General features: G+C 40.2%; 1 protein-coding gene across 3 annotated transcripts in view; it reads right to left on the reverse strand.

The window, feature by feature from the left end:
* Positions 1–630: 630 nt before the first annotated feature.
* Positions 631–27,947, reverse strand: part of EMCN (endomucin) — a 45,893-nt gene continuing 18,576 nt past the window's right edge. The window contains exons 4-13 of one of the 3 annotated variants that reach the window (XM_032224176.1): positions 26,259–26,300; positions 22,161–22,238; positions 21,730–21,804; positions 19,429–19,506; positions 17,935–17,985; positions 11,552–11,647; positions 10,119–10,143; positions 6,517–6,578; positions 2,932–3,002; positions 631–1,510 (exon numbers count right to left, since the gene is read on the reverse strand). In XM_032224176.1, coding sequence (XP_032080067.1) covers positions 2,932–3,002; positions 6,517–6,578; positions 10,119–10,143; positions 11,552–11,647; positions 17,935–17,985; positions 19,429–19,506; positions 21,730–21,804; positions 22,161–22,238; positions 26,259–26,300 — 578 coding nt within the window. In that variant the 3' untranslated portion in view covers positions 631–1,510. Of the gene's footprint in view, positions 1,511–2,931; positions 3,006–3,454; positions 4,086–6,516; positions 6,579–10,118; positions 10,144–11,551; positions 11,648–17,934; positions 17,986–19,428; positions 19,507–21,729; positions 21,805–22,160; positions 22,239–26,258; positions 26,301–27,947 lie in introns of those variants that run through there. The other 2 variants (XM_032224175.1, XM_032224174.1) reach the window with 2 other exon arrangements.

Raw genomic sequence — 27,947 nt, forward strand, 5'->3', positions numbered from 1 at the left:
GTGGTATCATGAATTTTGTTATTCTGAAATTATTATTTTCCCTTTTTGAATGTTTGGAATGAAGGAATATTAAAAATTCATTTAAAAAATAGTCCCCAAAGCTGCCATTTGAAGTAGAAATCCAGTAGATTAAGGAAATCCAATGTAAGAGATTCCCATATATTTTATTAAAGAGTATCAATATATTCCAGGGATCAGCAACCTGCGGCTTTGGAGCCGTATGTGGCTCTTTTATCCTTCTGCTGCGGCTCCCTCTTGCCAGTTGGCTCCACAACTGATAGGGCTTTCGGTTAGGACAGGTAGAGGAAAAAGGACGCTGTGCTAGGAGGAGACACTGGTGGGGGAACCGGACTTCCTGTTGCATTCAGAATTGACCAGGGGGCTTCTGATTAGAACCTTTGTGGCTCTTTGAGTGTTTAAGGTTGCTGATCCCTGATATATACATACTATATATTCCTCCTCCTTTCCTTAGGTTCAGGATGCATTGCAATGATTTTTGCCTTGTAAAAATGCTCTCCCTCACCACTGCACAAAACATATTGCAGAACTACATACAATATAATAGTTTAAAAGACATAATAATAGTGTTGGCCTATCCGGGGGGAAAAACAACAGGAATCCACAATATGGTAATGATACTTCTGATATTATCAAATGATGCAGAAGAAGTTGCAGAAATCTGCATCAAGGTAGGATGTTACAAGAAGCAGAGAACAAGTAAGAAAACCACCCAAAAAATGTCCTAGGATAGTAGCTGAAACTCAGAATATATTGCACCTGTTGCTCACAAATAGGTTCTGTTTTAAGTCCAAATCTCAGTTGCAGACCTCATGGAAACAAAATCTTATCTTAGTTGCAAGAAGTTTTGGAGTGTCCTGCTTCTTCCCCATTCCTTGGTTTTTGTCACATTTTGCTTTAGAAAAACTTTTGGAAGAATGTGGTGGACATTTTTGTACCAGTTTAGTTAGTCTTAATAAGGAGATTAGTCATTTATGAATACAATAACTTGAAACTTTGCTTTGCGTTGAAATGGGAGTGAGGGAATCTACTCAATTTACAGAAGGAAAGACTCAAGCTAGTATCTTGTTCTTATTGTAAACAGATATGGCCACAACATATAATATTTAATATTGTGGTAATTACTGAAAGTACATAAAGAATTATATTTACAGGCAGAATATATATTTTATGTACAAAACTACAGTATCAGAATTGGCAAAGGTCAAGTGCATTTTTATATAGTTTTACAATATGCAATTTTTTTTCTCTGCCTTACATACATGGAAAGCAATAAATAGGTCTTGTAGAGGAATGGACTGAAAGAGAGAAAAAAAACTACAAAATTCTTTTTAGAGATAAACAGCAGGGCATAGAAAAACAACATGACAACATGGCAAAATTACAGAGAAATGAAGCGAACAGTTTTTTTCCCCAGTGATGCTCTTGATTCACATCAAGAAAATCCAACTTTGTTTGGTGGTTTCTAGAATGAAACAGGAATTCTTCACATCTGAAATGAAGGAACGTTTTGAAGTTACAAGATGATTTTGGCTTTACTACATCAACTAGACTGACTTTTAGGATGCAAAAACTAAAATAATTTGCATTATTAGTCTTCAATTTCAAAGCTGTTTCAGAATCTTAATTAGCAGGCAATTAGTTGCTTGGAAAGGTGATACTGTTTCATTTGGGATTAAGGAACATTTAAGGAACATTGCATCTCTCAAATGACAGATTCCCTCAGGCTAATCTTGCAGAGGTCATACATCCGCCAAAGGAAACCAATGGAAGTTTCTAAAAGAAGAATGTAGAAATATCCCTTTTTCCTAATTGTCATTGCCCTCTATCTGTCTATACATTTGTCTATCCATCCATCCATCCATCCCTCCATCTGTCTATCCATCCATCAGAGGCATCCTCACTGCAGAGAACATCATATTTCATGTTATCTTTCGTTTTCTAAATGACCTAATTACAGTAGCCCATTTCCAAGCCTACCCAGATGCTACCCATGACTGACACTGAGAATCTGCTCTGTTTTGGATTTTCTGAACTGCAAGCAGAGTCCTCTAAGGTATGTATCCCTCAATCTATCCATCCATCCGTCTATCCATTCATCCATCAGTCTATCCATCTATCCATCCAGCCATCCATCTATCCATCCATCCATCTATCCATCCATTAGTCTATCCACCAACCATCCTTCTATCCATCCACTCATCCATCTGTCTATCCATTTGTCTATTCACCCACATCTATCTATCATCTATCTATCTATCTATCTATCTATCTATCTATCTATCTATCTATCTATCTATCTATCTATCTATCTTTAATCTATCTATCTATCTTTAATCAATCAATCAATCAATCAATCTATCTATCTATCTATCTATCTATCTATCTATCTATCTATCTATCTATCTATCTATCTATCTCCCAGCCACCCATCTCTTTGTTGAGGTCTTTTGAAATGACCCCTTTCACCAACTAATCAATCATCTATCTCTGAATTATAGCATTCATGGACATCTGTCTTATGTAGTTAATTCAAAACTCTTTGTAGTTCACTGTTCTGTCAGTGGCATTCTCCCCGCAGAGAACATCATATTTTTATGTTATCTTTCAATTTCTAAATGACCTTTGCATAATTTCAGTAGCCCATCTCCAAGGCTACCCAGATGCTACACATGACTGACACTGAGAATCTGCTCTGTTTTGGATTTTCTGAACTGCAAGCAGAGTCCTCTAAGGTACTTATCCACTTGTCTTCTTTGCTTTGGGAACATATAACAACATTTGCTCCAAACCTTTAAGTTACATACGGAAAAGGTTATCTGCTTTTTTTCCAACAAAATGCTATTGACTGCCACTGAAAATAAGAAATATTCATTCAGCATTTAGCAGATAGAAATAAAAAATTGAGCATACTCATTTGTTGCCTTGGCATGAGGAGGAATCGTTATGTTGCCGAGTTTTATTCCTTCCCTGAGAAGTCTGCTCTGCTAAGAAAAAAATGAAAATATGCACAATTTCAGTAAAGGTCCAGATATAGTCGTACTGAAGTTTTCTGCCTTAGCCATTGGCCACTGCAGTCAGTGAAAAAGAACTAAATAAATTAAAGGTACTTTTTTTTGTAAAAAAAAAAAAAGGATGGCCTACATTGTTGTGGCCCATTAGCAGTCACCAAAGCTGGCAGCAGATTCAGACATTGAGGAGGCTGGGGAGGAATATGGGCCAGTCCTAGAATCTGGGGAAGACTCTGATGTGGGCTCTGTGTTAGAGGCAGAGAGGGGGGAAGAACTGTATGCCAGTTATCAGCTGCCTTCAGAGTCAGACATCAATGAGGCAGATGAACAGCTGGAGCCTGTTCCCAGTGTGCGCATGCACAGAGTTGCCAGACAAACAGAACAACTAAAGAGCAGGGGTTGGCTTGGGAGTAAGGTCAGACAATGAATAGCCCTTCCCAGAGGAGATAAAAGAGAAGCGAAAGGGGAATGGAGTTTGCAGGAGACAATTAGTTTGCTAATTGGTTATATCCGCCTGTCAGCTCTCTAAGTCAGATAAGGTCTGTGACCATAAATCCTCCTTTGAAAGACTTTGCCAGCTGTGAATGAGCAGCATTCACTGTAAATTAGTAAAAGGGGTTTTTGCCGGGACAAGGAGTTTGTTTCATGCTCTTGGGAAGCCTCGGTCAGAACATATTATATTTTAATCTAGCAGAGCCACAAGGCACATTCATACGCAACTGAGTAATAAGAACAGGTACTCATTTAAGATTGTAAGGGGAAAAAAACCCACCTAAATTATTTTGCTTAAATATAGAAATATTCCACATCACTACTCAGGAAGAGGCTGGGATATATATCCCACCAATTTGATGACTCCCAACCCAGAAGCAACTTAATCCCAACTCAAAGGGAACCCATTGAAATCACTCTTCTAAGCCCATTGGGAAGTACTGCAGTCTTTAGGCTGCCGTCTGATAACCAATGGGAGTACTCACACTGGTTTGAAGGATTCCAAAGGTAATGACATGCCTAAAGGCAAGTCATAGGAGGAAAGGGTCAAGAAACTGAACATGCCTAGCCCAGAAGGAAAATAAAGATTAATGGGGAACAGCAGTGGTTTAAAATACGCAGGAGATGAAAAACAGAATACAAACATCATGCTAAAATAGAATTTTGTAAAATTTCAAAAGCTTTCAAAAACTACTAAGCATCATTGATCTGTTGAGTCATAATTACAGAATACAGAATCTACACTCCATAATAAACTGGATTATTAACAGGGAAAGTGGAGCTGGATTGCAATGCTTTTTCTCTCTCAATATGGGCTTCTAAGATCAGTCAAGGGGAAATAGACTGGAGTATTGTAGTTTGTAATTGTAGTTAAGGGCAGCAGTGAAATCCTCTGAAGTCTGCTACCGAGCATGCGCTCTGAAGGGCGTGTTTGAAGTGCGCCCATGCAGCACTAAAAAAATAACATTTTGAAGCCTTCCGAGTCTGCAAAAGTAAGTAGAACAGTGAGGGGGAATCCACTGTGCCACCCGATTTATATTAGCTAGAAAGCAGGAAATCCGAAGATTCTACCTAATATAAATTGCGCGTCACAGCTGATCGTCGCCTAGCTGATTGTCGGAAATACTGGTTCCCCCCCCGAACTGGTAGCATTTTTAAACTGAATCGGTAGCATTCCACCCCTGGTTAAGGGGCCACTGTGTAGTTTAATATATACAGTACTTTCCCCAGACTGAAGTCCCTCTCCCCATACCCTGACTTTTAACTTTTGAAATTCAGAACAATGATAGTTCTACTTTTAAAATGCTGGGAACCAAAGTTAACAGCTGAAGAGGTTGCTCTTCAACCTGAAGATGACTTTGCTAATTAAATCCAAGTTATTTTGCACCAAAGAGGAATTATTTTAATCAGTGTAGAAATAATCCTCAGCTATGGTGAAACAATCTTATTTTCCCGTTACATGCCACATCTGTTCCCATCGGACTATAATATTGTTGCCCATCTTTCTTGCATTTCTGTTTCATAAAACAGCTGTTCCCTGGATGCTCAGTTTTGACATCTGAAAGAGGGAGGCTCATTTCCTTCAGAAAAGTTGGATAAAAGGTAAATGTGATTACATGTATAAGAGAAAAATCTCAGGGGAGATTTGGAGACTTAAGAGAATTTTTTTTTTTTTTTACTTTTTGGGCTTTTTAAAAACTGAATATTTCACAAGATCAGAAAGGGCAAAGTGGATTTCATACTTATGGAAATGTGTGAACTGAAAGTGCATTAAAGTTTTGAAAAGCCAACTGCAAAAAGTGTATTAAATATGAATCAAATTAACTAGTGTGAGAGGGAAGAGAAAAACGTTTCCTAAAGTGCCAATGGCTCAGACCTACTCCAAATATAGTGTGCATACAACACGGTTCAGTAATGGGTTTACTAAGCATTTGGTCAGCAGAAGAAAACTTTAGAGTCAGATTGGAAAATTTAGAAGCCTTCTGAGGCCCAGAAGCTCTCTTTTCCATTTATTACTTTTTAAAAAAACTGTCAATGTTATCTTTCTTTTATGCCAAGTCTGAAAATATTATGTCTAAAAACAGTTTGATAATTTCATATTTGTGGTTTTCAAACTGTTTTCTGAAATCCAGGGTGTCAAACTCGATTTCATTGAGGACCGCATCAGGGTTGTGTTTGGGGATGGAATGGGCGTGGCCAGAGTGGGTGTGGCCAGGTCAACATAATTCGTGTCGGGGGGGGCACCTGTAGTGGCCAAATGCTAAGGCAGAACTTCCCTCAGACCCTCCCTCACTCTCATTATAATCTCATTATAAATGGGGCCCGGGAGGGCGGTGGCTGAAAATGGGGCCATTCCTTTGCCTTTTCCAGGGTGGCCTTAGGGGCCAGATCTAAGCACCCGCAGGCTGGTTGCAGCCCGCAGGCCTTGAGTTTCACACCCCTGATTTAGAAGAAGGCCCCAACCATTTTTTTTGCTGTTCTGTTTTCCAGAAAATGGAAAGCTAAAACTTACATGAGAGGCATAATCATATCCAAAGGGGTATCAAGTATTCTGAACAATTTTTTTGGTATCATTTTGTCCATGCATCTTTCATTTAGAGAAGCCTTCAGATTGTTAGGGCTGTGCATTTTTTGAAGAATTGGAAGAAGTGTATTAGGTTTGTATGAGCAGAGCATCTTTAATACTATTTATTAAAGTAGCCCAACTGGATTCAGAGCCTTTAAAAAGTCAGTGGGTCCTTCTCATTTACATTAAGGCTCTTGAAAGCAGTGGCCTCTTTTATTCCGCACTTGTGAAGAAGCCCCAAACTATCTGGGTTGATTTAATGAATAGTAGACATGTGCTAGTTTCATACAAGGTTCCAATCTTTTTCAAGCAAGTATAGCCTTTCCTATAAATGCAGGCCTAATAGTTTAATCTGTTTAACTCCGACTGAATGCTTAAAAGCTTGGTCTTACTTCTCAACCTGACCAGTAATGAATAAGGATGACTTACCTGAGTCTGAAGAAGTTGTCTTAACAGAAATGAGTTTCACATTCTCTTTATCCGATGGGGCTCTGTTGGGAGGTGTTGCATGATTGACAAATGTCTCATGATGGCAAAGGATACATGATATGAAAGTGGATATAGGATGATACAGGACAGGAGAACTGATAGACTGTTGGCAGGATCTAACATGGAGCTTTTCCTGTCTAGCTTTGCTTCTTCTCTGACATCTTATCCTCACATTTTGTTTACTCTCGTACCTTTTATAGGAGACTGAACTACCAAGGCTGATTTACTTCAACTGTGGTGATGGAATACAGATAGTTCTCAACTTATGACTATCCATTTAATCACTTTTCCAAATTATAGCTGTGCTGAAAAAGACTTGACTTATGACAAGTCCTTGCACTTATGACTGTTGTAGTGTCCCTGTGGTCAAAATTCCTGTACTTGGCAACCGGTACATATTTATGACAGTTACGTGTCATAATTGCCATTTAGAAACTTACCAGGAAGCTTCCAACAGGCAAAGTCAATGGGGAAAGCCAGATTCACTTTATGACCACATATGTTACTTAACAACCAGGGAATAAAGGTCACAAAATCAGGTGTGACTTGCTTAATGACTGCAGCATTTAGCAGCGGAGGTACCCATCCCAAGTACCTAATTGTAGTTGGGTACTTGTAAGGAAGCTGAGGACTGTAGCATCTTTTATCATGTCTAATAGCAGCAGGTCACTCTGGAGAATCCAAGTGAGCCAGATGGACACTGAGCTGCAAATGGCTTGGCAATTCAGGAGGAACCACAAAGCCACTACCATTGAGTGGCTGCAATTGTACACTATTGTCCATTTCCCCATTTTGTCTAAAATAAGAAATGCAAGTAAGCCGCCATAGGAATGGGCAATTCCATCAATGCTTCACGTTTTTGCAGATATGTTCCATTTGGTCCTTCTCAGCTTCAGTTCAAGTCCAATTCACTGAACTTGGGAAATTCTTGTGTATTTTGATGTACATGCCTACTTTTCTTTAATACAAATAATGTTCACAATGTAAGTCAGATTGTATACGGTTTCCATGAACTTGAATATATATTTGATTGGTGTCTTTTTTCTAATGTATTCATTTTAAATAATGAGAAATTGTATTAGAAAATTTGATTCTGCATATTGGTTAAAAAAAAGTGAAATTAGGTATGTTTTCATTAAACGTGTATTGAGTTAATTTCTCCCTTCTACTAGAAAGGTCCTGGGATGTCTTGTTCTCTCTGTAACCTTGCTTGTCCTCCCTGGAGTGAATGTGTCAGGAAATTTCTTTCTTTCTTTGTGGGCAACTGATTGGATTTCTGTGCTGGATTGGAAAAACAAAAAACACCTAGCAAAAAACCCTAAATCTGGCTTCTATTCCAGGAATATATTTTTTTTTAGAAAAACCAAATTCCTATTTCCAAGGCCAGCATAAAAAGACAGAGGATTATATCTTGCTCCCAATGGGAAGTGGGAGATGATCTGTTCCAACATAGATTTATTGAGAAGAATCATTTAATTCAGAGGAATTCAGACTGCATTTATTTGAAAAGCATTAGATTGCAACCTGAGGAGTTTTGGAAAGCCGTAGCAACTTGCATCTGACTTTCCTAAATATAAATAATTCCAGTAACAGATCATGGTCACAATTATGCACTTTCTTTGTCAATATTACATAAAACCGCAGCTCTGGGCAGGGCTGGGGAGTGGGGATAAAACCCAAACTTAGTTGAAAGCCAAGCCAAGCACAATATATTCATTACCTCATTTGGAGAATAGAGTTTTAAAAGATTGTCTTGAAGATTTTCCAGAGGTAAATGAATGAGCTCAAAGAGGATTTCAAAAATGGTATAATTGTTGTTACAGATGTCAGTTTGGTATGTGGGTCAACAGTAAAGGCCGCGCTGAAACTTTCAAAGACATCTACATGGATTAGCAAATCAACAGTTTAATTAAAACAATTGCACTTAGGTTTGTGCAAATTTGAATTTTTGGATCAGTATCCAAACAAAGAAAGAATAAGCCCAAGTCTGGACAAGTTAAAAATTGTTACAGAAATGGATGTGCTTTCTGGTGTTCTTAAAATTCAGGGTAAAATGTACAATAAATGCATTCAGATGGCCTGCAAACAACTTTAGAATCACTAAACATCTTTGGCAAATTACCAAAGAATCATGCCCTCATTGACAGGCTGTTTTTAAGACAATGAAGAAGTCAATTATCTCAACTGCTCTCACCCTGAAATTTTAGACTCAAAATAATGGTATGGTGGTAACTATAGATAATACCTGTGCTGAGTGCTGGGCCAGTAATATAATTTAAGCAGTTTACTGCTATAACTAAAGTTGTGCAAAGGGATTCCTTGAAAATCTGTTTATCTGTGGCTTGAGAAATGGGATAGTTTTTGTGAATTCTTTCAATGACAAAGTGGGGAGACAAATTCTCCAGCATTTTCTTACTGATGGGGAGTGAATACCAACAAAGAGAGTGATAAAATTGTCTCTTCTATTAAATTTATGTGTCACCTATCTCAAAGCAACTCTGGATAACTTCTTTAGTTGCAAATAATAGTAATAATCTGTTTTTGGTATCCTTACAAAGATTAATAGTAATAATCTGTTTTTGTATCCTACAACTAAATTGCAGTGGTCCTATTTATTTACTTATTTGCTTATTTATTTATTCATATCCCACCTTTATTATTTTTACAAATAAAGTGGTGAATATATCTAAAACTGCTTCCTCTTCCCATTTTCCCCACAACAACCCTGTGAGGTATATATAAAAGGTAAAGGTTCCCCTCGCACATATGTGCTAGTCATTTCCAACTCTAGGGGTGGTGCTAATCTCCATTTCAAAGCTGAAGAGCCAGCGCTGTCTGAAGACATCTCTGTGGTCATGTGGCCAGTATGACCAAATGCCAAAGGCACATGGAACGCTCTTACCTTTCCACCAAAGGTAGTCCCTGTTTTTCTACTTGCATTTTTACATGCTTTCGAACTGTTAGGTTGGCAGAAGCTGGGACAAGTAACAGGAGCTTACTCCATTATGCGGTGCTAGGGATTCGAACCGCCGAACTAATGACCTTTTTTCTCAGCATCTTAGTCACTGAGCCATTACATCCCTTTTGTATTACATATAGACACAGACAATAAAATATTTGGATGAAATTCCAGAAAGTTACATTTTCCGAGGGGTGTTGGGGGTGGGTGGGTTAAAAAAGTTTTTAAGGAAATGTTATTGCTGCACCAAGTAGAATAATGACTATGAGTGAAGCTTGGTCACATACTGTAAATCAAAGTACAGATGAGAGAGATTGCAGCTGACTTGAAACTCCACAGAGTATCTGCATGCAAGTTATGTAATTTTAATTCCCACACTCTACCTTTTCACTCTCAAAATTACATTCATCTGGAAGAAATGAGACTTGACTGTTGAATGATAAATGTAGAAGACTAGAAGGTCAGGTGAATAGCACCACTCTTTTCAAAATTGGGTCGTTAAAGAAACTGTAAGCTAACATGTTTAACGTGTTTTAACATAAATGAGCAAAGTGGATGGAAGAAAAGGGAAAAAAACACTTACTGTTCAGTTCCATTCTCTTGCCTCTCTGGAAGGAATTTAAATTCACATTATCTTTCTAGTCCACCATGATAAATCACATCATTTTTCTACATTTCTAGTTCTACATGATATGTCACAGACCTTTTCCTTGTATCTATCACGGTTTTTTGTTCTTCTTATATAGAGACTCTTGAAATACAAAAACTGAGTGTGGTCTAAAAACAGTAATAATTTTCAAAGGTTTTATAGATGAATATTCTGAAGCAATTTGAATCTAATTATAATTTATTCTAAGAAGGTTTAGAACTGATTCCAATTGTTTAATTCTGGTCCATTTTTTTAACAGTTGTTCTTGTAAATAGTATCAGCAACTGAAATCTAATCTGTGAAGCACGTGAGACACCCAGCAATCTTTAGTAACAGATGCTACTGTTCAGTTTCTATATCTTTATAAGGAAGCTTTTCTAGCAGATCTCTTAAGAGTAGGTTGGTTGGGCAATGAGGATGTACCCTTAAGAGTGTGTAGGATAGCAATAGCACTTACACTTATATACTACTTTACAGTGCTTTACAGCCTTTTCTAAGCTGTTTACAGAGTCAGCCTATTGCCCCCAACAATCTGGGTCCTCATTTTACCCACTTTGGAAGGATGGAAGGCTGAGTCAACCTCGAGCCGGGTGAGATGTGAACTGCCAAATTGCAGGCAGCCGGCAGTCAGCAGAAGTAGCCTGCAGTACTGCACTCTAACCACTGCGCCACGGAGGCTCATGAACTTCAGCTTTAGGGTTCTAGATCTTCTTTCACCTAATTTCAGAAGGACTTTAAGAGAGATCAGGTTAGGCTTTAAGCAAATAAAAACTGAAACTACTAGATATGAAAGGGCCCTTCACTGAATCCAACTTCCTCCTCTATGCAGGAATCCAGAGTAAAGGATCCCCAACAGATGGTTTCCTAGTATGTCATGGAACACATTGTCCTATGTCTTATATTCTGCAACAATTAAGAACAGTTTTTATCTTCCCCATTATAATCTCTCAGCTATAATGTAGTCCCTTGATCTTCTTACTCATGGCTAAGTTCTGCTCTGTTCTATTCTATTCTATTCTATTCTATTCTATTCTATTCTATTCTAAATGTTGTTAGCACCTATAGTTTTAATGGATGTTTCTTTGATCATTCTTTTTACTATCTCTGAACCTGTTCCATGAATGAATTGTATCTTAAAAGCAATACATGCAGAACTACCTGCCATATTTGTGATGGGAACCCACCAAAGTAGAACCAATTAGAAAAAAATATATTTCACAAAATCTGGAAACTATTTCTTTAATGTTCAGTTGGCATCTAACATACTTTCTCAAATACTGTAAAGCAAAGCCAGATACCCTCATCCTATGTCTGTGCATTTCATTATGTCATATATAAACTTTAATTTTTACAGAATACATACACACCTGGCGTTGTCTTCAAGCACATTCGGTACAGTGCCATTAAAAGGAATACGATGACACTTATTACTATTAGGGCAATGACAACTGGCAAAATTATACCTGTATGTAATGAAAGTATTTATTTTATTTCATATACCTTATGATACATGCACATCTTAAGAGTAGGTATAAAATATGAAATTAAAATATAAAATATGAAATATAAAACATCTTTCCAAACCACCCTTGATATCTTCATTGAGGATTCTTCAAAAACTTAGTTCTAGTACTATCATAAGCATAAAGCCAGATGGATGACCTTGAATTAGTCATTTTCTCCCAGCCCTAGAGGGACTTGTCCATGCAGTCTTGGAGAATCAGCACTAACTTGGTAAAGTTAAAGGTAAAGGTTCCCCTCGCACATATGTGCTAGTCATTCCCGACTCTAGGGGATGTTGCTGATCTCCATTTCAAAGCTGAAGAGCCAGCACTTTCCGAAGACATCTCCATGGTCATATGGCCGGCATGACTAAATGCCGAAGGCGCACAGAATGCTGTTGCCTTCCCACCAAAGGTGGTCCCTATTTTTCTACCTGCATTTTTACATGCTTTCGAACTGCTAGGTTGCCAGAAGCTGGGACTAGTAACAGGAGCTCACTCCATTATGCGGCACTAAGGATTTGAACTGCTGATCGACAAGCTCAGCGTCTTAGCCAGGGATCCACCGCATCCCTAGAACTGACTTGAAGGCATCCTAAAAAATCAATTTGTTAGGCTTTCTATATTTCAGTATAACCACTGGGTGGCAGGCAAAGAGCCTTAATGAAAGTCTCTGTGTGTGGGGGTGTTTTTCTGTCCTGCTCAAAAGTCTCTGCAGTAAATAGCAGTATCCTGATTCCCAGAATTTAAGATCAAGATGATTTCCACCCCTCCTCCATGAATCAGAAGAACGAATTACAAATGGGAGTGTATATCTCTTCCTCAGCATAATACTAGTTTCTGCAAATTTGTTTAAGAGAGTGAATATTGTTCTCCCTCCCCCTCTCTCTCCATCCATTGTTGAATACAGATAGTCCTTGACTTACGACCCACAGTTGAGCCCAAAAGTTCTGTTGTTAAATGAGAAATCTTGCCACAGTTATTAACTGAATCACTGCAGTTGATAAACTAGTAACCCGCTTGTTAAGGGAATCTGGCCTTCCCATGGACCGGCTGTGAGAAGGTCACAACAGAAGGGACATAGCAATGGCCATAAATATGAACCAGTTGCCAAGTGTCTGAACTCTGACCCCAGGGTCATGGGGAAGGTGCAAAAGGTCATAACGGTGAAACATGATCACAAGTCACATTTTTTTCAGTGCTGTTGTGACTTTGAATGGTCACTAAATGGATTGTTGTAAGTCGCGGACTACCTGTATGGATTTTAAGTACCCCATTACTTTCTAGCACAGTGTTTCTCAACCTTGGCAACTTTAAGTCCTGTGGACTTCAACTCCCAGAATCCCCCAGCCAGTTGTGAATCTAGCAGCTGATATGTTTTGGGCGACCAAGATACTAGGATAGAATTATTGATGAGAACACTGGACCTTGTTTTCCTTGAAACTCTTATGACAGTCCTGGAAGCCATATTTTACCTTTGGGACTTCAGGCCTGCCACATTTTCTACTATGGAAAAATGGGAGGGGGGATTATACAGAGTATGGGTGATATGTAGCCAAAATAACATTCTTTCTCAGAGAGTCAAGGCCACCTTGCCCTGCAGCTGCATTGAGGTGACTGGGAAGCACCTCGAGGTTTGGATGGTGCCTGATTGGATCATGTGACGGACATGTGGGTGCTGGGCAGGGACTTGCACTTTCTTTTGGGTGGGGAAAACCTGGAAACTTTCAGATTCAGGTTTTCCCAGATGTGCCAATAGGACATCTCTCATAAAATGGAACTTTGCGGAAACTCAAGCCTCGGAGTCTATATTCGTTGGGGGTGTTACTTGGAACGATGACACTCTACCCATCTCTCTGACTTTGCTTTTTACTGGCAAAGTTTGGGGACAACTCTTTACATCCTCTTTTGCATAGAATTTGTCTATCCTAGATGTCATACCCTTCATTATGTTGAGTTATAAACTACCTTTTTTTAAAATTGTAAGATATTTTATATCTGTTTACCCATGTGATTCAGCATATGTACATTTTATATCAAGTAAGGACTCCTTTTCGTATCCTGTTTTAGTCTTCAACAACATATTTTTCAGGTGATATTCTAGCTTAAGAAGTGCAAATCTATAATTCCTATTTGAGTTTTGTAATTATTATGGAAGGAGGTGGCGCAGTGGTTAGGGTGCAGTACTGCAGGCCACTTCAGCTGACTGTTATCTGCAGTTCAGCAGTTCAAATCTCACCGGCTCAAGGTTGACTCAGCCTTCCGAGGTGGGTGAAATGAGGACCCAGACTGTGGGGGCGATATGCTGACTCTGTAAACCGCTTAGAGAGGGCTGAAAGCCCTATGAAGTGGTATATAAGTCTAACTGCTATTGCTATTGCTACTTGTATTTTTTTTTGTTTCCCTGTGAACACTCTGATGGAGCGCAGGAGTTCACGGCTTCCATGACAGCCATGGGCTTGACTCAAGTAATTCGAGGCCCAACTCACTCAGCGGGTCACACGCTTGACCTCGTATTCCTCTCGGAGCAGTGGAGTTACGATCTTGGTCTGAGGGGTAATGAGATCATACCCCTGTCGTGGTCAGACCACTACCTACTGAGGCTAGACTTCCGGAGGCCAAACCCCCACCGTAGGGAGGAGGAACCGACCAGCTGGTTCCGCCCCAAGTGACTGATGGATCCTGTTAGGTTCCAGACGGAGCTTGGGGTTATTCCTGATACCCTCGCCCACAGTTCGGTGGAGACCCTCGTCGCTGCCTGGCACTCGGCAGCTTCGGAGTCTCTAGACCGGATTGCGCCGCTACGGCCCCTCCGGGTCAGCGGCCCCCGGAGGCCTCCTTGGTTCACTGAGGAGCTCCGGGAGGTAAAGCGCCGGAGGAGACGCCTAGAGCACTCGTGGAGGTCCGATAGGTCCGAGTCGAAATGGGCACTTTTAACAGCATGCACCAAGAAGTATATTCGGACCTTAAGAACAGCAAAAAGAACATACATTGCCTCCTTGGTAGCGTCCGCCGAGTCCCGCCCAGCCGCCCTGTTTAGGATAACCCACTCCCTCCTAAATAGGAGGGAGATGGGGGACTCCCTACAGGGTAAGGCTGAGGAGTATGTCCAGTTCTTGGCGGACAAAGTTGCCCGGTTTCGAGCGGACCTGGACTCCACCCCAGTAGATCCAGCCGAGACACAAGGAGAAGACTTGGCAAACCATCTCTGGGTTGAGTTTCAGGAAGTTGCCTCTGGGGATGTGGACAAGGCTATGCGAGCTGTGAGTGCCTCCACCTGCATACTGGACCCGTGTCCCTCCTGGCTGGTTGCTAACAGCAGTGAGGTGACACGAGGCTGGATCCAGGCGGTTGTTACCGCTTCTCTTTGGGAGGGGTACTTTCCCACCGCACTCAAGACAGCGGTGGTAAGACCCCTCCTGAAGAAACCGTCTCTGGATCCAGCTGTTCTTAATAACTATCGTCCAGTCTCCAACCTCCCCTTTGTAGGGAAGGTTGTTGAGAAGGTGTTGGCTCTCCAGCTTCAGCGTACCTTGGAGGAAGCTAACTATCTTGACCCCTTCCAGTCTGGCTTCAGACCCGGTTACAGCACACCCCTCAGAAAGGGCCTGCAACTTGGGAGTCCTCCTGGACCCACAGCTAACTTTTGACCACCATCTCTCAGCTGTGACCAGGGGGGCATTTGCCCAGGTTCGCCTGGTGCGCCAGTTGCGGCCCTACCTGAATCGGGAGGCCCTCACAACAGTCACTCGAGCCCTTGTGATCTCCAGGCTGGAATACTGTAATGTGCTCTACATGGGGCTGCCCTTGAAGAGCATCCGAAGACTTCAGCTAGTCCAGAATGCAGCCGCGCGAGTGATTGTGGGCGCACCACGGTTCGCCCACATAACACCGATCCTCCGTGAGCTGCACTGGCTACCTGTTGATCTCCGGGTGCACTTCAAGGTCCTTCTCACCACCTATAAAGCGCTCCATGGTAGTGGATCTGGCTATTTGAGAGACCGCCTTCTGCCAATTACCTCCCTGCGTCCCATCAGATCGCATAGAGTTGGCCTCCTCCGTATTCCATCCGCCAGTCAGTGCTGACTGGCGACTACTCGGAGGAGAGCCTTCTCTGTTGCAGCTCCGACACTATGGAACAATCTCCCCGTGGAGATTCGTACCCTCACCACCGTCCAGGCCTTCCGCACAGCCCTCAAGAACTGGCTAGCCCGTCAGGCCTGGGGATAATCTTATTTTTGCCCCTCCCGAATGCTGAGTGAATGTTGAGTTTTACTGTCTAATTTATTTTTGTGCACATTTCCTTTGTATTGTCCTACACTCCCCTTCCCTTTTGATTGTAAGCCGCCCTGAGTCCCCTCAGGGAAAAGGGCGGCCTATAAATGTCTAATAAATCCAAATAATAAATCCAAATCCAAATCCTACGTCTTCCTTTTAAAGAAGAGAATTATGGTAATTCATGCTTTCCCAGTAAGTGTTCTTCATTCTGGTCACTGCTGTTCACAAGGGACATTGTAGAGCTAGAGAAGGTTCATAGACAGCAACTACAATGATGAAAGGTTTCAAGCAACTTCCTTCGGATAAAAATTGTGATACTTGTAGTTGGGATAAAAGGGACAAAGAGAAGCTATTTCAATTTTCCTACAATACTGGAAGCAGAGTCACCAAAGGCTGGAACAGTTCATGGAAGTCATGGGGATCAATGGCGATTAGCCTTGATGGCAGTGTGAGTGTTGTGGCCCGCCAAACACTAGCAGTGTCTGGCAGCAGACTCGGACGATGAGGAGGTTGGGGAGCAATTGGGGCCAGTTCTGGAGTCTGGGGAAAGCTCTGCTGGATGCTCTGTACACAGAGATAGAGCCAGGGCTGTCCAACATTTCCCAGCCACCAGAGAGGCAGTTGCTTTTGGAGACTGATATGAGTGAGGAGGAAGAACAGCTGGGGCCTGTTCCAGATGTACATATGCACAGAGCAGTTAGGAAAGGTGAACAATGGAGTTGACTCAGGAAGCAAAGCACACATAGACACTGAATGGCCCCTCCCTGCCTGGGGAATAAATAGAAGGAAAGGGGAGTGGTTGTCGTAGAAGACAACAGTTCGTATTTCTGAAGATTTTGCTCATTGTGTTTTGTGCCACAAAGACTGCTTGCCAGAACTTAATTTGCAGCCTTTTAACTGGGAGCTCACAGCCTAGCAAATATTGCAAGGAACTGATAAGGTCTGTTACTGCAGTTTACTCCTTGATGTGGGGAGTAAACTCCTTGCAGTTTACTATTGCCTGGACTTTTTGGTGGGCGAATGCAATTAATTCACAAGAGGTAAATAAAGGGGTTTTGCGTGACAAGCGGTCTGTTTCTTGCTTCTGTGCTAAGGCTGGGTGAGAACAGTGATTATCTCAAAGGTCATCTGCTGGGAAAGTAGCAAGCTTCCCTGGGCAGTTGGTTGGCCATTGCGGGAACAAATTCCTGGACCAGATGGGCTAACTGAATAGATGTTTTAATGAGGGTCTAATACTACTGAAGTATGAAGATGAAAATTCTAGATCATCCAGATAAGGTTATCTGAAGGTTGCGTCATGGCAGCTGGATTTATTTTTCTTATTAGTTTGAGACGTTTCACTGCTCATCGAAGCAGCTTCATCAATCAAAGCAAGCTAGTTAGGCAGAGAGTTGTTGGAAAGTACCACTCCTCCCACATCAAGCTCAGGGGGTTTCCTCCCCAAAATGCATTGCAATACATTAATGAAAATTATCAGTCTGATGATACTGTAGTGAGTATCAAACACAACTACATAGTTGTCTATTTTCTTTTATAGATAAAAAAATTGGGTATATCTTATTAAGGAGTTGTGTTTATTATTAATCGCATTGAATCTTTTTAAACAAAGTCCCAAGCAGATGCTTTGCCCTGAATGTTAACTTTAAAGCTCTTGGGCCAACATATTCTAATGCTTGTTCTCTGCAAAGGTTGGCACTTTTCCTTTATCTGGTGCTTATTTCAGTATTCTAAAGGCAAAGCTCAGAGGTGAAAATTGTTGATTTTATGCTAATTGCATTACATTTATATATTTTGTAGAGTTCTAAAGATGCACACAGGTAGTTAGCCAGGCAAGTGTGCAGGTACACATTTGCTACAAGGCTCAGCATCCAGCAAGTACAACAATTTCATTTCAAGCAGCAATTTTTGTAAAAAAAAAAAATCTGTTTGCGAAAACTTGAGAGGAGAGTCAATGGACCATATTTACTTACCAATGTGAGAAGCATCGTCTTGTTTTTCCTGATTAGGTAATCCTGAATTGTCTATGAGAAAAGAAATTGAAAAACATATAGTCACGTATATTGTCCCCTGTAGGTTTTTTTTCTTTTCTTTCTTTCAGTGATCAACTAGCAGTTGAATTAATTGCAGCTTTTTTGGCTTTCTTAATTTTCTTGGATTTTTTTTACTGTATACTTCATGTACCATTTCTGAACCATACAGAAATAATTTTGCATCTCTCCCTGTTGCTAGGGTCTGTGTGCACAATTAAATAGAAGAAGATATAATGAGTTTGTCATATAAGCCTATTGTAATGTGAAAATTGCAGAATGATCAATCAATCAGAATAGAGCTGGAAGGAACCTTGGAGGTCTTCTAGTCCAACCCCCTGTTCAAGCAAGAACCTATATGATTTCGGATAGGTAAGTCCAGTCTTTTCTTAAAAACCTCCAATAATGAAGCCCTTACAACTTCTGAAGGCAAGCTGTTCCACTGGTTAATTGTTCTCACTGTTAGGAAGTTTCTCCTTAATTCCAGGCTGCTTCCACGGTTCTCTTTGATTAGTTTCCATCCATTGTTTCTTGCCTTGCCTTGATCCCCGCTTCTTTGTGGCAGCTCCCCAAATACTGGAATACTGCTATCATGTCCCCCTAGTCCTTTTTTTATCTAGACTGGCCATACCCAATTCCTGCAACTGTTCTTCATATGTTTTTTGACTCCAGACCCTTAATCAGCTTAGTTGCTCTTCTTTGCACTTTTTCCAAAGTCTCAACATCTTTTTTGTAATGTGGTGACCAAAATTGGATGCAGTATTCCAGGTGTGGTCTTGAGATAAAGCAGAGACAAATGCAAATTCTTCTTCATTTAGATAACAAAAATCAAATGCACAGGTATAGACTGAAGAACATAGATTTATCAATTTATACCAGTGCATTGCCCCCAACAATCTGGGTCCTCATTTTACCGACCTCGGAAGGATGGAAGGCTGAGTCAACCTTCAACCTGGTGAGAATTGAACTGCTGGCAGCAGGCAATCAGCAGAAGTACTGCATTCTAAGCACTGTGCCAACACAACTCTATGATGCTCTAAAGGAAAGGAAAGCAACCTTATCATCAACCTATTCACAAAAAAGCTATTTTACTTGTATTTCTATTGAAACACATGAACATCAGTATGTCTGTAAACATACCCCACACAACTTTATTTTTAATAGATCATTTATTTTTATTTAAAAAAAGAAAGCACTATGGAAATGTGCAGATCCATTACCCTCAATCTGTAATGCCATGGTTGCCACATCTGGGCTGCAAGAAAAATCATACATAATTTTTTTTTGTATATCTAGTGATCATTCATACTTTTGAAACCCAGATATGGTAATCTTATGATGGCCTTGGGGACTGTCTATTAGAAAACATAGCAGAGATTAGAGTTACAGGTTTACACAAATGTAGACATATTGATACCTAAGCTTTTCTTCACTTACTTTTAGCTCCAGCTTTAGATTCCTTTTCTAGTTTGACCGTTGTATTTTTCTGGTTATTAGGGCTCTGAGAACTCTGGTCTGTAATGAAGAAGTCCAATGAATGTGTGTTAGTCACAAGCAAAACCAAATGTAACTTTGTGTTTCTTTTGAATGGAAGAATTCAGCAGAGTGTCCGTCCATCCATTATCATGTCCCTTACATGAAAAGTCAATGGGATGTAGAATGGCAATATAATCCCATTTTAAAACTAACCAACATGACAAATTTCATCATATTTGCAAAAGTAGAAAGTGGGAAGTCTCTATGAAACAATTAAGGCTTGATTAATTACTGCATTAATCGATTAACTTCATGATGGATTATTGCTACCTTCACTGCATCCATGTTCTCACATTCTTAAGTGTATTTTACAATTTCCAGGTACACACTCCACAACATTAATAGATGCTATCACTACCATAAAGCTTAGCAGTTTAAACCCATCTCGTGGCAATTACTTTAGATGTTCAGTAGGCTGAGGTGAGTCATTACAAAAAGCCTTGGAACTGTTAGATAAAATAGATTATACATAGTCCATAGCAGCGATATCAAACTGGATTTCTTCGAGGGCTGGATCAGCATTATAGTTCTCCTCTGTGGGCCGACCAGGAAGGGGGAATAGGATGGATGCCTCATGCAGCACCCTACTGGCCAAAACAGGGCATGGGTAGACTTTTGTGCCCCCCCATGCCCATTTTCAGTCTCCTGCAGCACTTTGCCAGCCAAAATGGGTGCAGGGAACCCACACACAGCCCCTTGCACCCTGTTTTGGCTGCCAGAGGCACGGCAGGCTGGTCCTTTGCTATTTCCAGACCAGCCTCATGGGCCAAATTTAAGCACCCTGTGGGCTGGCCTTGAGTTTGACCCCCCCCCCCCCGATCCATAGGCTTAGGTCAGTGATAGCACACCTTTTTGGCACTAAGTGACAAAAAAGGAGGGTGTGTGCATGCACACTTCAGGGACACGGGCCAGAAGAGAAGCTGCTTAGTGGGCATGCGATGCTAGGAAATGAATTTCCGGTTTCTGTTGTACATATGTGCACTGACAAGCTTGTCTTCCGGTTACTGGCGTGAATGCACACACGATGATCAGCTGCCCAGCGCGCATGCGCTCAACGGAAAATGGAAGACCAGCTCTTCCAGTTTCCGGCACTGCCACATGGACAAAAAACAGTTGATCATCGCACCTGTGCATGCATGCCAGAAACCTGGAAGAGGATCAGGTGATGCTACGTGTGCCAGCCAACATGGCTCTACGTTCCTCTTCGAGCACGCATGCCATAGGTTTACCATCACGGGCTTAGGTTGTAGATGGCTAACAATGTTTTCAGCACAACCCTTCTTTCAAAAATGGTAGTATCTTCAGCAGTTACTAGTTTTCTCATGAAGAACATCCAAATCAGCAATGTTGCTCTCCAGTTTGTATTAATGCAACCAATAGAACCCATCTATTTTCAAATACCTTTCACAATCAATCAATTTAGAGCTCTGTCCAAAGCAATCTGTTCACCCACAATCTTTTTATAGGGGAGGCATAAACCAAGAGAAAGGGAAAACGAGAATGAAAAAAGATATATTTAAGTTAGAAAAAAGCAAAGAGAATGGGTAGATGAGTCCCCTTTTAGATCTGCCCCATCAACCTATGATTTCAAAAGGGTCTCAGTAGAAGAAAGGTTGCCCATTCTTGAATTAAGAGCCACCTACTGAGAGGATGGAGCCAATCCCCTCAAGAGAACTTCTATAAAAACTTCTGGACTTGCCTTACTGAATGATGACCTTTACTTTTAAAATAAAAAGGAGTGGGGGCAGCCAGGCCACCACATAACCAAGAGATGGCAACTGCCCTCTGAAAAATATTGATACCCACTTTAATAAAGTTTTCCCCAGCATGGTACTTTCAAATATATTCGACCACGGTTCCCATTATTTCCCACAAGCATTGCTGCTATAACAAAGCCTTCTGTTAGCTTTCCCTACATGTTGCTCTTTTTATGTGCACCATTTTCAGCTCCTTCAGGAGGCAGAGCGCAATAACAATAATATGATTTTTCTGTGAAGAATTCCCGCAGCCGTCCTGGTTTCCCTTTTGATCAGCAACAACAAAAAAAAACCCAATGAGAATACCTGTGCTCAAGTCAATTGAAAGGAGTTGAAACTGTAATAAGCTAATACAGAAGAGGCAAATGCGATAGTCATATAATTGTTTCATAGGTCTGTTTTTGAGATGTGATTGATATTAAGTGTGTGTGTGGGAGAATCTCACCTAAAATTGCTGGACCCAGGCTGAATGCTGAAGTCACAGGAATCTTTGTTGCTGATGCGGTTGTCCCTGCAGTTACTTTGATAAGATAAATGACAGTGTGTTATCTGCTGTTCTCAAAACATATTTGTCAAAGGAATAATCAGTATGCAAGCACGGAAATCAAAGCTCTTTTCTCAACAGCCTCAGGTCCCAGCAAAACAAATAAAGGAAGGAAGAATAAATGGATTGAGAGGGAAGAGAAAACAGAAAGCTATGATCGGGCTGAGTTATCGAGATCTTAAAATGAAACAAAACAATTGAGAAATAATAATAATGATAATGGCGGCGTACAAAGGGTTGCCTTATTGGTGACTCAGCATGTAAATGTAATAAATAAAAATGAATAAAATAAATGTGGATTTGTATTGATATGTAAATCTGTCTTCACTTACTTTTAGGTCTGGCTTCAGTGGCGGGTTCTAATCTGTGGCTTTCATTTGCCGGGATGTGAGGGGTCTGAACGCTTTGGTCTGTAATGAAGAAGGGCAATGAATGCATGTTCTAGACCCGGGGTCCAGCTCGTGGTCACATGTTGGCCACGCCCACCCCCAATTTAGCAAAGAGGAACAAAGTCACGATACGTCACGTGACAATGTGACACCACAAGTTTGACACCCCTATTCTAGGCAAATAGCATTGTAAGGCAAGCAACATTTTAAAACTGAGGTAGGCTTTAGCAGAATATAAGTCCATATAAGACCATATAGAATAGAATGGAATGGAATGGAATGGAATGGAATGGAATAGAATAGAATAGAATAACAGAGTTGGAACGGACCTTGGAGGACTTCTAGTCCATCCTCCTGCTTAGGCAGAAAACCCTACACCACTTCAGACAAATGGTTATCCAACATCTTCTTTAAAACTTCCAGTGCTGGAGCATTAACAACTTCTGGAGGCAAGTTGTTCCATTGATTAATTGTTTTAACTGTCAGGAAATTTCTCCTCAGTTTTAAGTTGCTTCTCTCCTTGATTAGTTTCCACCCATTGCTTCTTGTTCTACCCTCAGGTGCTTTGGAGAGTAGCCTGACTTCCTCTTCTTTGTGGCAACCCCTGAGATATTGGAAGACTGCTATTATGTCTCCCCTAGTCCTTCTTTTCATTAAACTAGACATAGCCAGTTCCTGCAACCGTTCTTCATATGTTTTATCTTCCAGTCCCCTAATCATCTTTGTTGCTCTTCTCTGCACTCTTTTCAGAGTCTCAACATCTTTTTTACATCGTGATGACCAAAACTGAAGTATTCCACGTATGGCTTTACCAAAGCATTATAAAGTGGTATTAACACTTCACATGATCTTGATTCTATATCTTTATCGTTAGCCCGGAATACCTCATAACAAAATCCACAGGAGACCTCATTTTGGCTCCCTGAAATAAATATTTAGGCTGCAAAACATAAGTAGTGTGTGCACAACACATTTAAGTAGACTAAGGAGGGAATTTGTTTGTGCAATTCATCCACTGACCCCAACAGCATTAGAATGAGAAATTTAACTCCAAACAGCCTGGAGTTATTTTAGATTAAGTTGAATGAATAAGGAATAGTTCATTAACACTGTATTTAACTCTTTTTTTAATTTAGAAAAAAGAAGATAGCTAGCCATTAGGCTGTCCTGCTTTTCAGCAGTTGTCTACTTATGGCACAACAGTGTAAATACTTACGAGGGATACTTGAAGACATGTCCAAACCAATCATGTGAACATCACCATACCAGTTTACTTTAAATAAAAATGTGGATTTAGTTGTCCATCAAAATGGTTGAGGTCAGAGCTTTCAAACCTATGTCAATTACTTTGTCGAAGCCTCTGTAATAGCTTCCAGCTTCTCTAACACTGCAGAAATTGGGAATCATGGTATTATTATCTATTTCTGTTTCAGAAGTACTATATTGCAAAAAATGAATTAGCAAGTACTGCTGTATCACATTCAGAAATGCAAAAACTGTTTGCCTTCATTAGAATCAGGAATTTCCTAGGGATTATCCTTCTGCACTTGTAAGCAGGAACGCATAATGAATCTTTTTAAGAAGACTAAATAGCACTCAAAGGAAATAATTGCAAACATAGTTTCCCTGTTATTGTTACCCTGTTTTTTTTTTTATAACGGGAGATATTTCTCTTTTTAAAAAAATAGGAAAATATAACTTATGTTAACTGTAAAGGACTGGTGGACTTCTCTGATAGTATTAGGTGTCTTCCAAAATCTCATCACCCCTTTTGGATTTTGAGAAAAGGCTTGTAGAAAGAAAATAGAAAATATAGTAGAATAACAAGGGAACACAAAGGGTTTTTTTGAATGACAAAAAGGTTAAGCATTTTTTCTCACTGAGAAAAAGATGATGCTAATGATTTTTCAGCTGTAATTGTTCTGTGCTCACTTGAACTTGCTGCCATTTTATTAATATTTTTGAGTTCCTTCAAATGATCCTGAGCACCAGGAAGTTTGAAAATTATGATATAAAGAAAATAAGAATTGAATGAACGGGATGAATTACAGTATTAAGCACAAGATAGAAATGTTTTTCAGCAGACTATTTTTCATCCTCAAAGCCAAAATGGAATACATTTCTTTAGAAAAACACATTACTAACTTTTCCATCATTTAAGTAACAGACAGCATGCATTTTTTAAAAGGCACTTAGACATCTATTTCATGGATTTTCTTCATTTACAGTGGAAGCCTCTTCATTTAATGGATGTCTTCCCCAAATATGCAAAAAAGAGCTTTGATTGTGTCGGTCTTGGCGGTTTTAAAATAATATCTGGTGTTTTCTAATTTTTGACTTTGTTTTATGTTAAATGCTGAAATCTGATATTCTACAGTATTGGGGAACACAAATGATCCAAAGTAATAGATATATCATTTCTATCTTGTCATTTACAGTGAAATGTGGGAGAAAAATAATTTGATTTGTATTTTTTTAAAAAAAGCAAACTAATCCTTAGTAATAGATGAACTATTATTTTTTTACAATTACAGCCAAATAAACACCCTGACTTAAACAATGCTACAAACAGCTGGAAAAATGCATAGAACGGTATGCACATGAGAAAGAAAACAATTTAGATGGACCCATTAAGAAAATGGCTTCCAATTGTTTAGTAGATTCCATATGAAGGTTTGATATGTAAGAGAATTATTCAAAGGTTTGACAGAGAGTTAAAAAGCACTTACAAACCAAACAAAAGCAATTATTGTTGGCTGTGATCTCAGCTTATGGACCAGAGTAGAAAAGTTGTACTTGAAAATGAAAATGTTGTGGAAAACAAAACAGATGCATCTATCTTCAGATGAATATAAAACTGATGAGATTCTTGTGAGAGGCTGCCAAGGAATCCCAAAGGAAACGCAAACAGGGTGCTATCTGTAACTCAATTTAAGAAAGGGATAAATGCTGCTGGAAATCTTTTCTCTCTATTCCCCACCCAGCATAATGGGGACAGTTCCTTGATACTTCTAGCACCAAATCATTTTCTTTTTTCCCCCGATAGTGTTGGCATTATATATGCCCAAGCAATTACTACTAGCAGTTTAAGGCTGCAATCTCCTCTGAAGCCACAGAGCAACATACAGCTAGTTATCTGTATAACTGTCTCTGTCCCCAGAGCACTTCCCAAAGTAATGTAATTTGCATTCATTTGTATTTATTAGTTTGTCAAACATGTACAAGAAAGCAGGTACAAATATAAACATGGACATGAACGAAAGAAGTAAATACAAGTAAATGAATATACAAATAAATACAAATAAAATTTAGACGAGGGAGAAATGATTATATTTGCGGAAGTAATCATATTAACTGAATTTAATTGCATTTACTGGTTAAATCCATGTAATATTTATTTTTCCTTTTGGTATTTTGGGGAATGCTCAATCTGCCACTTGAAGGACAAATGGAGTTCTCAGTCCAAAAAGTTATGCACCCTTCCTCTGGGCGTTTTGCTAGGAGTAAATCCAATTCACAAAATCAAAATTAATTTTGAGGAATCATGCATGGGACTAAAGATGCATGGTGGTCTCTGTGATTAGGACATTGGGTTGGAGGTTAGCAAGCCTGTGTGTCAGGTTTCCGAAAGATGCCCTAATTAATTCATGAGCCTCGAGACATGGCAATGCTTTATGAGTTGACGTTGTGTTTGAGATCCGAGTGCTGCTGTGAGACTGGATGAGCTCCCATCCCTTGCTCCACCTCCTGCTGGGGACATAAAAGGACCCCCCAAATGGGCATCACGTAGACAATGGTGATGCCACCAGCTAATCCTTTCAACCTGGAAGTGCCTCGGTGCTTCTGGCATGACTGCTATGTGGTGCATGGGGCTTGGATGTTAACTTACAGCACACTATTCTAACTTATTTGTAACTCAACAACACAAGTTTCTTTTTGGTCTTTGCTGTACCATACTGTCCAGAAAATGTTTAGATATGAATTAAGACAGAAATAAAATATTAGAAGTATTCTAAATATTACACAAAGCTAAAACATTACCTTTAATGGTAATAGTTGCAACTGTGCTCATCGAAGTGGCATCTTTGGAAGGGAGAGACAGAAAATGCACAGTAAGTTTAATGCTTCTTAGATAAAGTGATCATATCTTTTTGGAAAAGGCAATACATTATTTTAAATTAAGCACACTTGAAAGCAAGTTTTAAATTTACTATTCTGGGTTTCTATCTTACAGTTACTGACATTGCCTTTTTGTGCTGTTGTATCAATATGTGAAACTTCTCTAGCTTCATTATTTTAATATGCACACTTTTTGCTCTGCTGCAGAACAAATTATTTCCTTTCCTTCAAACATGGATACTTTTATTGCTCCTTTGAATTACTGTTCTCTTCAGTGCAAAACAACCTTAAGAGGCTGCAGTTCTGAGCAAAGGAGTGGGGTAGGAGGAGTTAAGAGAGTTCATATTCCCACTGCTTACTCCCAGTTCCCCTGCATGATAACAATTCCAGATGGAAGTTAATAAAAGTTAGGCATCTGCCCAGTAAATTTCACTGAATCCAATGGGTTTTTTTGAGAAATGTCATTAAAAATTGCTTGTTCATATGCTTTGAGTGCCTGATTACGAACAGAAAAATGGTGATATATCCTATTTCTTCTTTCTGAAAGACAGCAACATTCTGCCTTTCCATTTGCACATTTTGACCAGAGTACCAGATGGATCTGTCAGCCCTGGAGGCCATCATTTTCTTTGGATCTTCAGGGCTGCCACACTTGGTGAATGGGCATGCCGTGGGAACTGGGAGAGGGGTTGGATGGTGACGGGATGAGATGTAAAACAACATTCTTTCACTGGGAGTCAAGGATGTTCAGCAGTGGTGGGATTCATAAATTTTTACTACCAGTTCTGTGGGTGTGACTTGGTGGGCATGGCATGGCTTGGCTGGCATGGCAAGGGAAGGTACTGCATTCCTTCCCTCCCCACTCCAGGGGGAGGATACTGCAAAATCCCCATTCCCTCCCAATCACCTGGGACTCAGGAGGCAGAGAATAGATGGGGGCGGGGCCAGTCAGAGATGGTATTTACCAGTTCTCCAAACTACTCAAATTTTCTGCTATTGGTTCTCCAGAACTGGTCAGAACCTGCTGAATACCATCTCTGATGTTCAGCCTGCACCTGGAGAGGCATGATTGGGAAACAACTCCAGTTAGGATGGTGACTTGATTGAACCATGTGATGGACATGGGGGTGCAGGGACCATGTAATGCAGATAGGGGTGCAGGGAAAGAGACTTTGACTTTCCTTTGGGTGGGGAAAACCTGGGGGACTTCCTAGATGTGTCAATATGACATCTGTAATAAAATTGAACTTTGAGGAAATGCCTGCTTCGGAGTCTTACTTGGCTGGATGTATTACATGGAAGCCTGACAGGATCTTATTCCAAACTTAACAGAAGTGTCTGCAGCATGGAGGGCTTTAAAAAAATTGAAATCTCCTTGTGATGCATATAAAAATGGGCTTTGATCAGGTGTTGAGGCCATTTCTCTTCACACTATCTTCAGCCTATTATTGTACTTCGCTTTTCCTTTATTCCATGAGTACCCACTAGCTTTGTGGATCTACTATAAAAAATGCTTTGTAGAAACAGGTGTGTTTTCTACTAAATGAGGTAAAGAAAAAAAAAATGCCTGGTACAGGGGTGGGTTGCTGCCGGTTTTACTACTGGTTCGCA

The sequence above is a fragment of the Thamnophis elegans genome, chromosome 9 (assembly GCF_009769535.1).
Source record: "Thamnophis elegans isolate rThaEle1 chromosome 9, rThaEle1.pri, whole genome shotgun sequence".
Classification (NCBI taxonomy): Eukaryota; Metazoa; Chordata; class Lepidosauria; order Squamata; family Colubridae; genus Thamnophis; species Thamnophis elegans.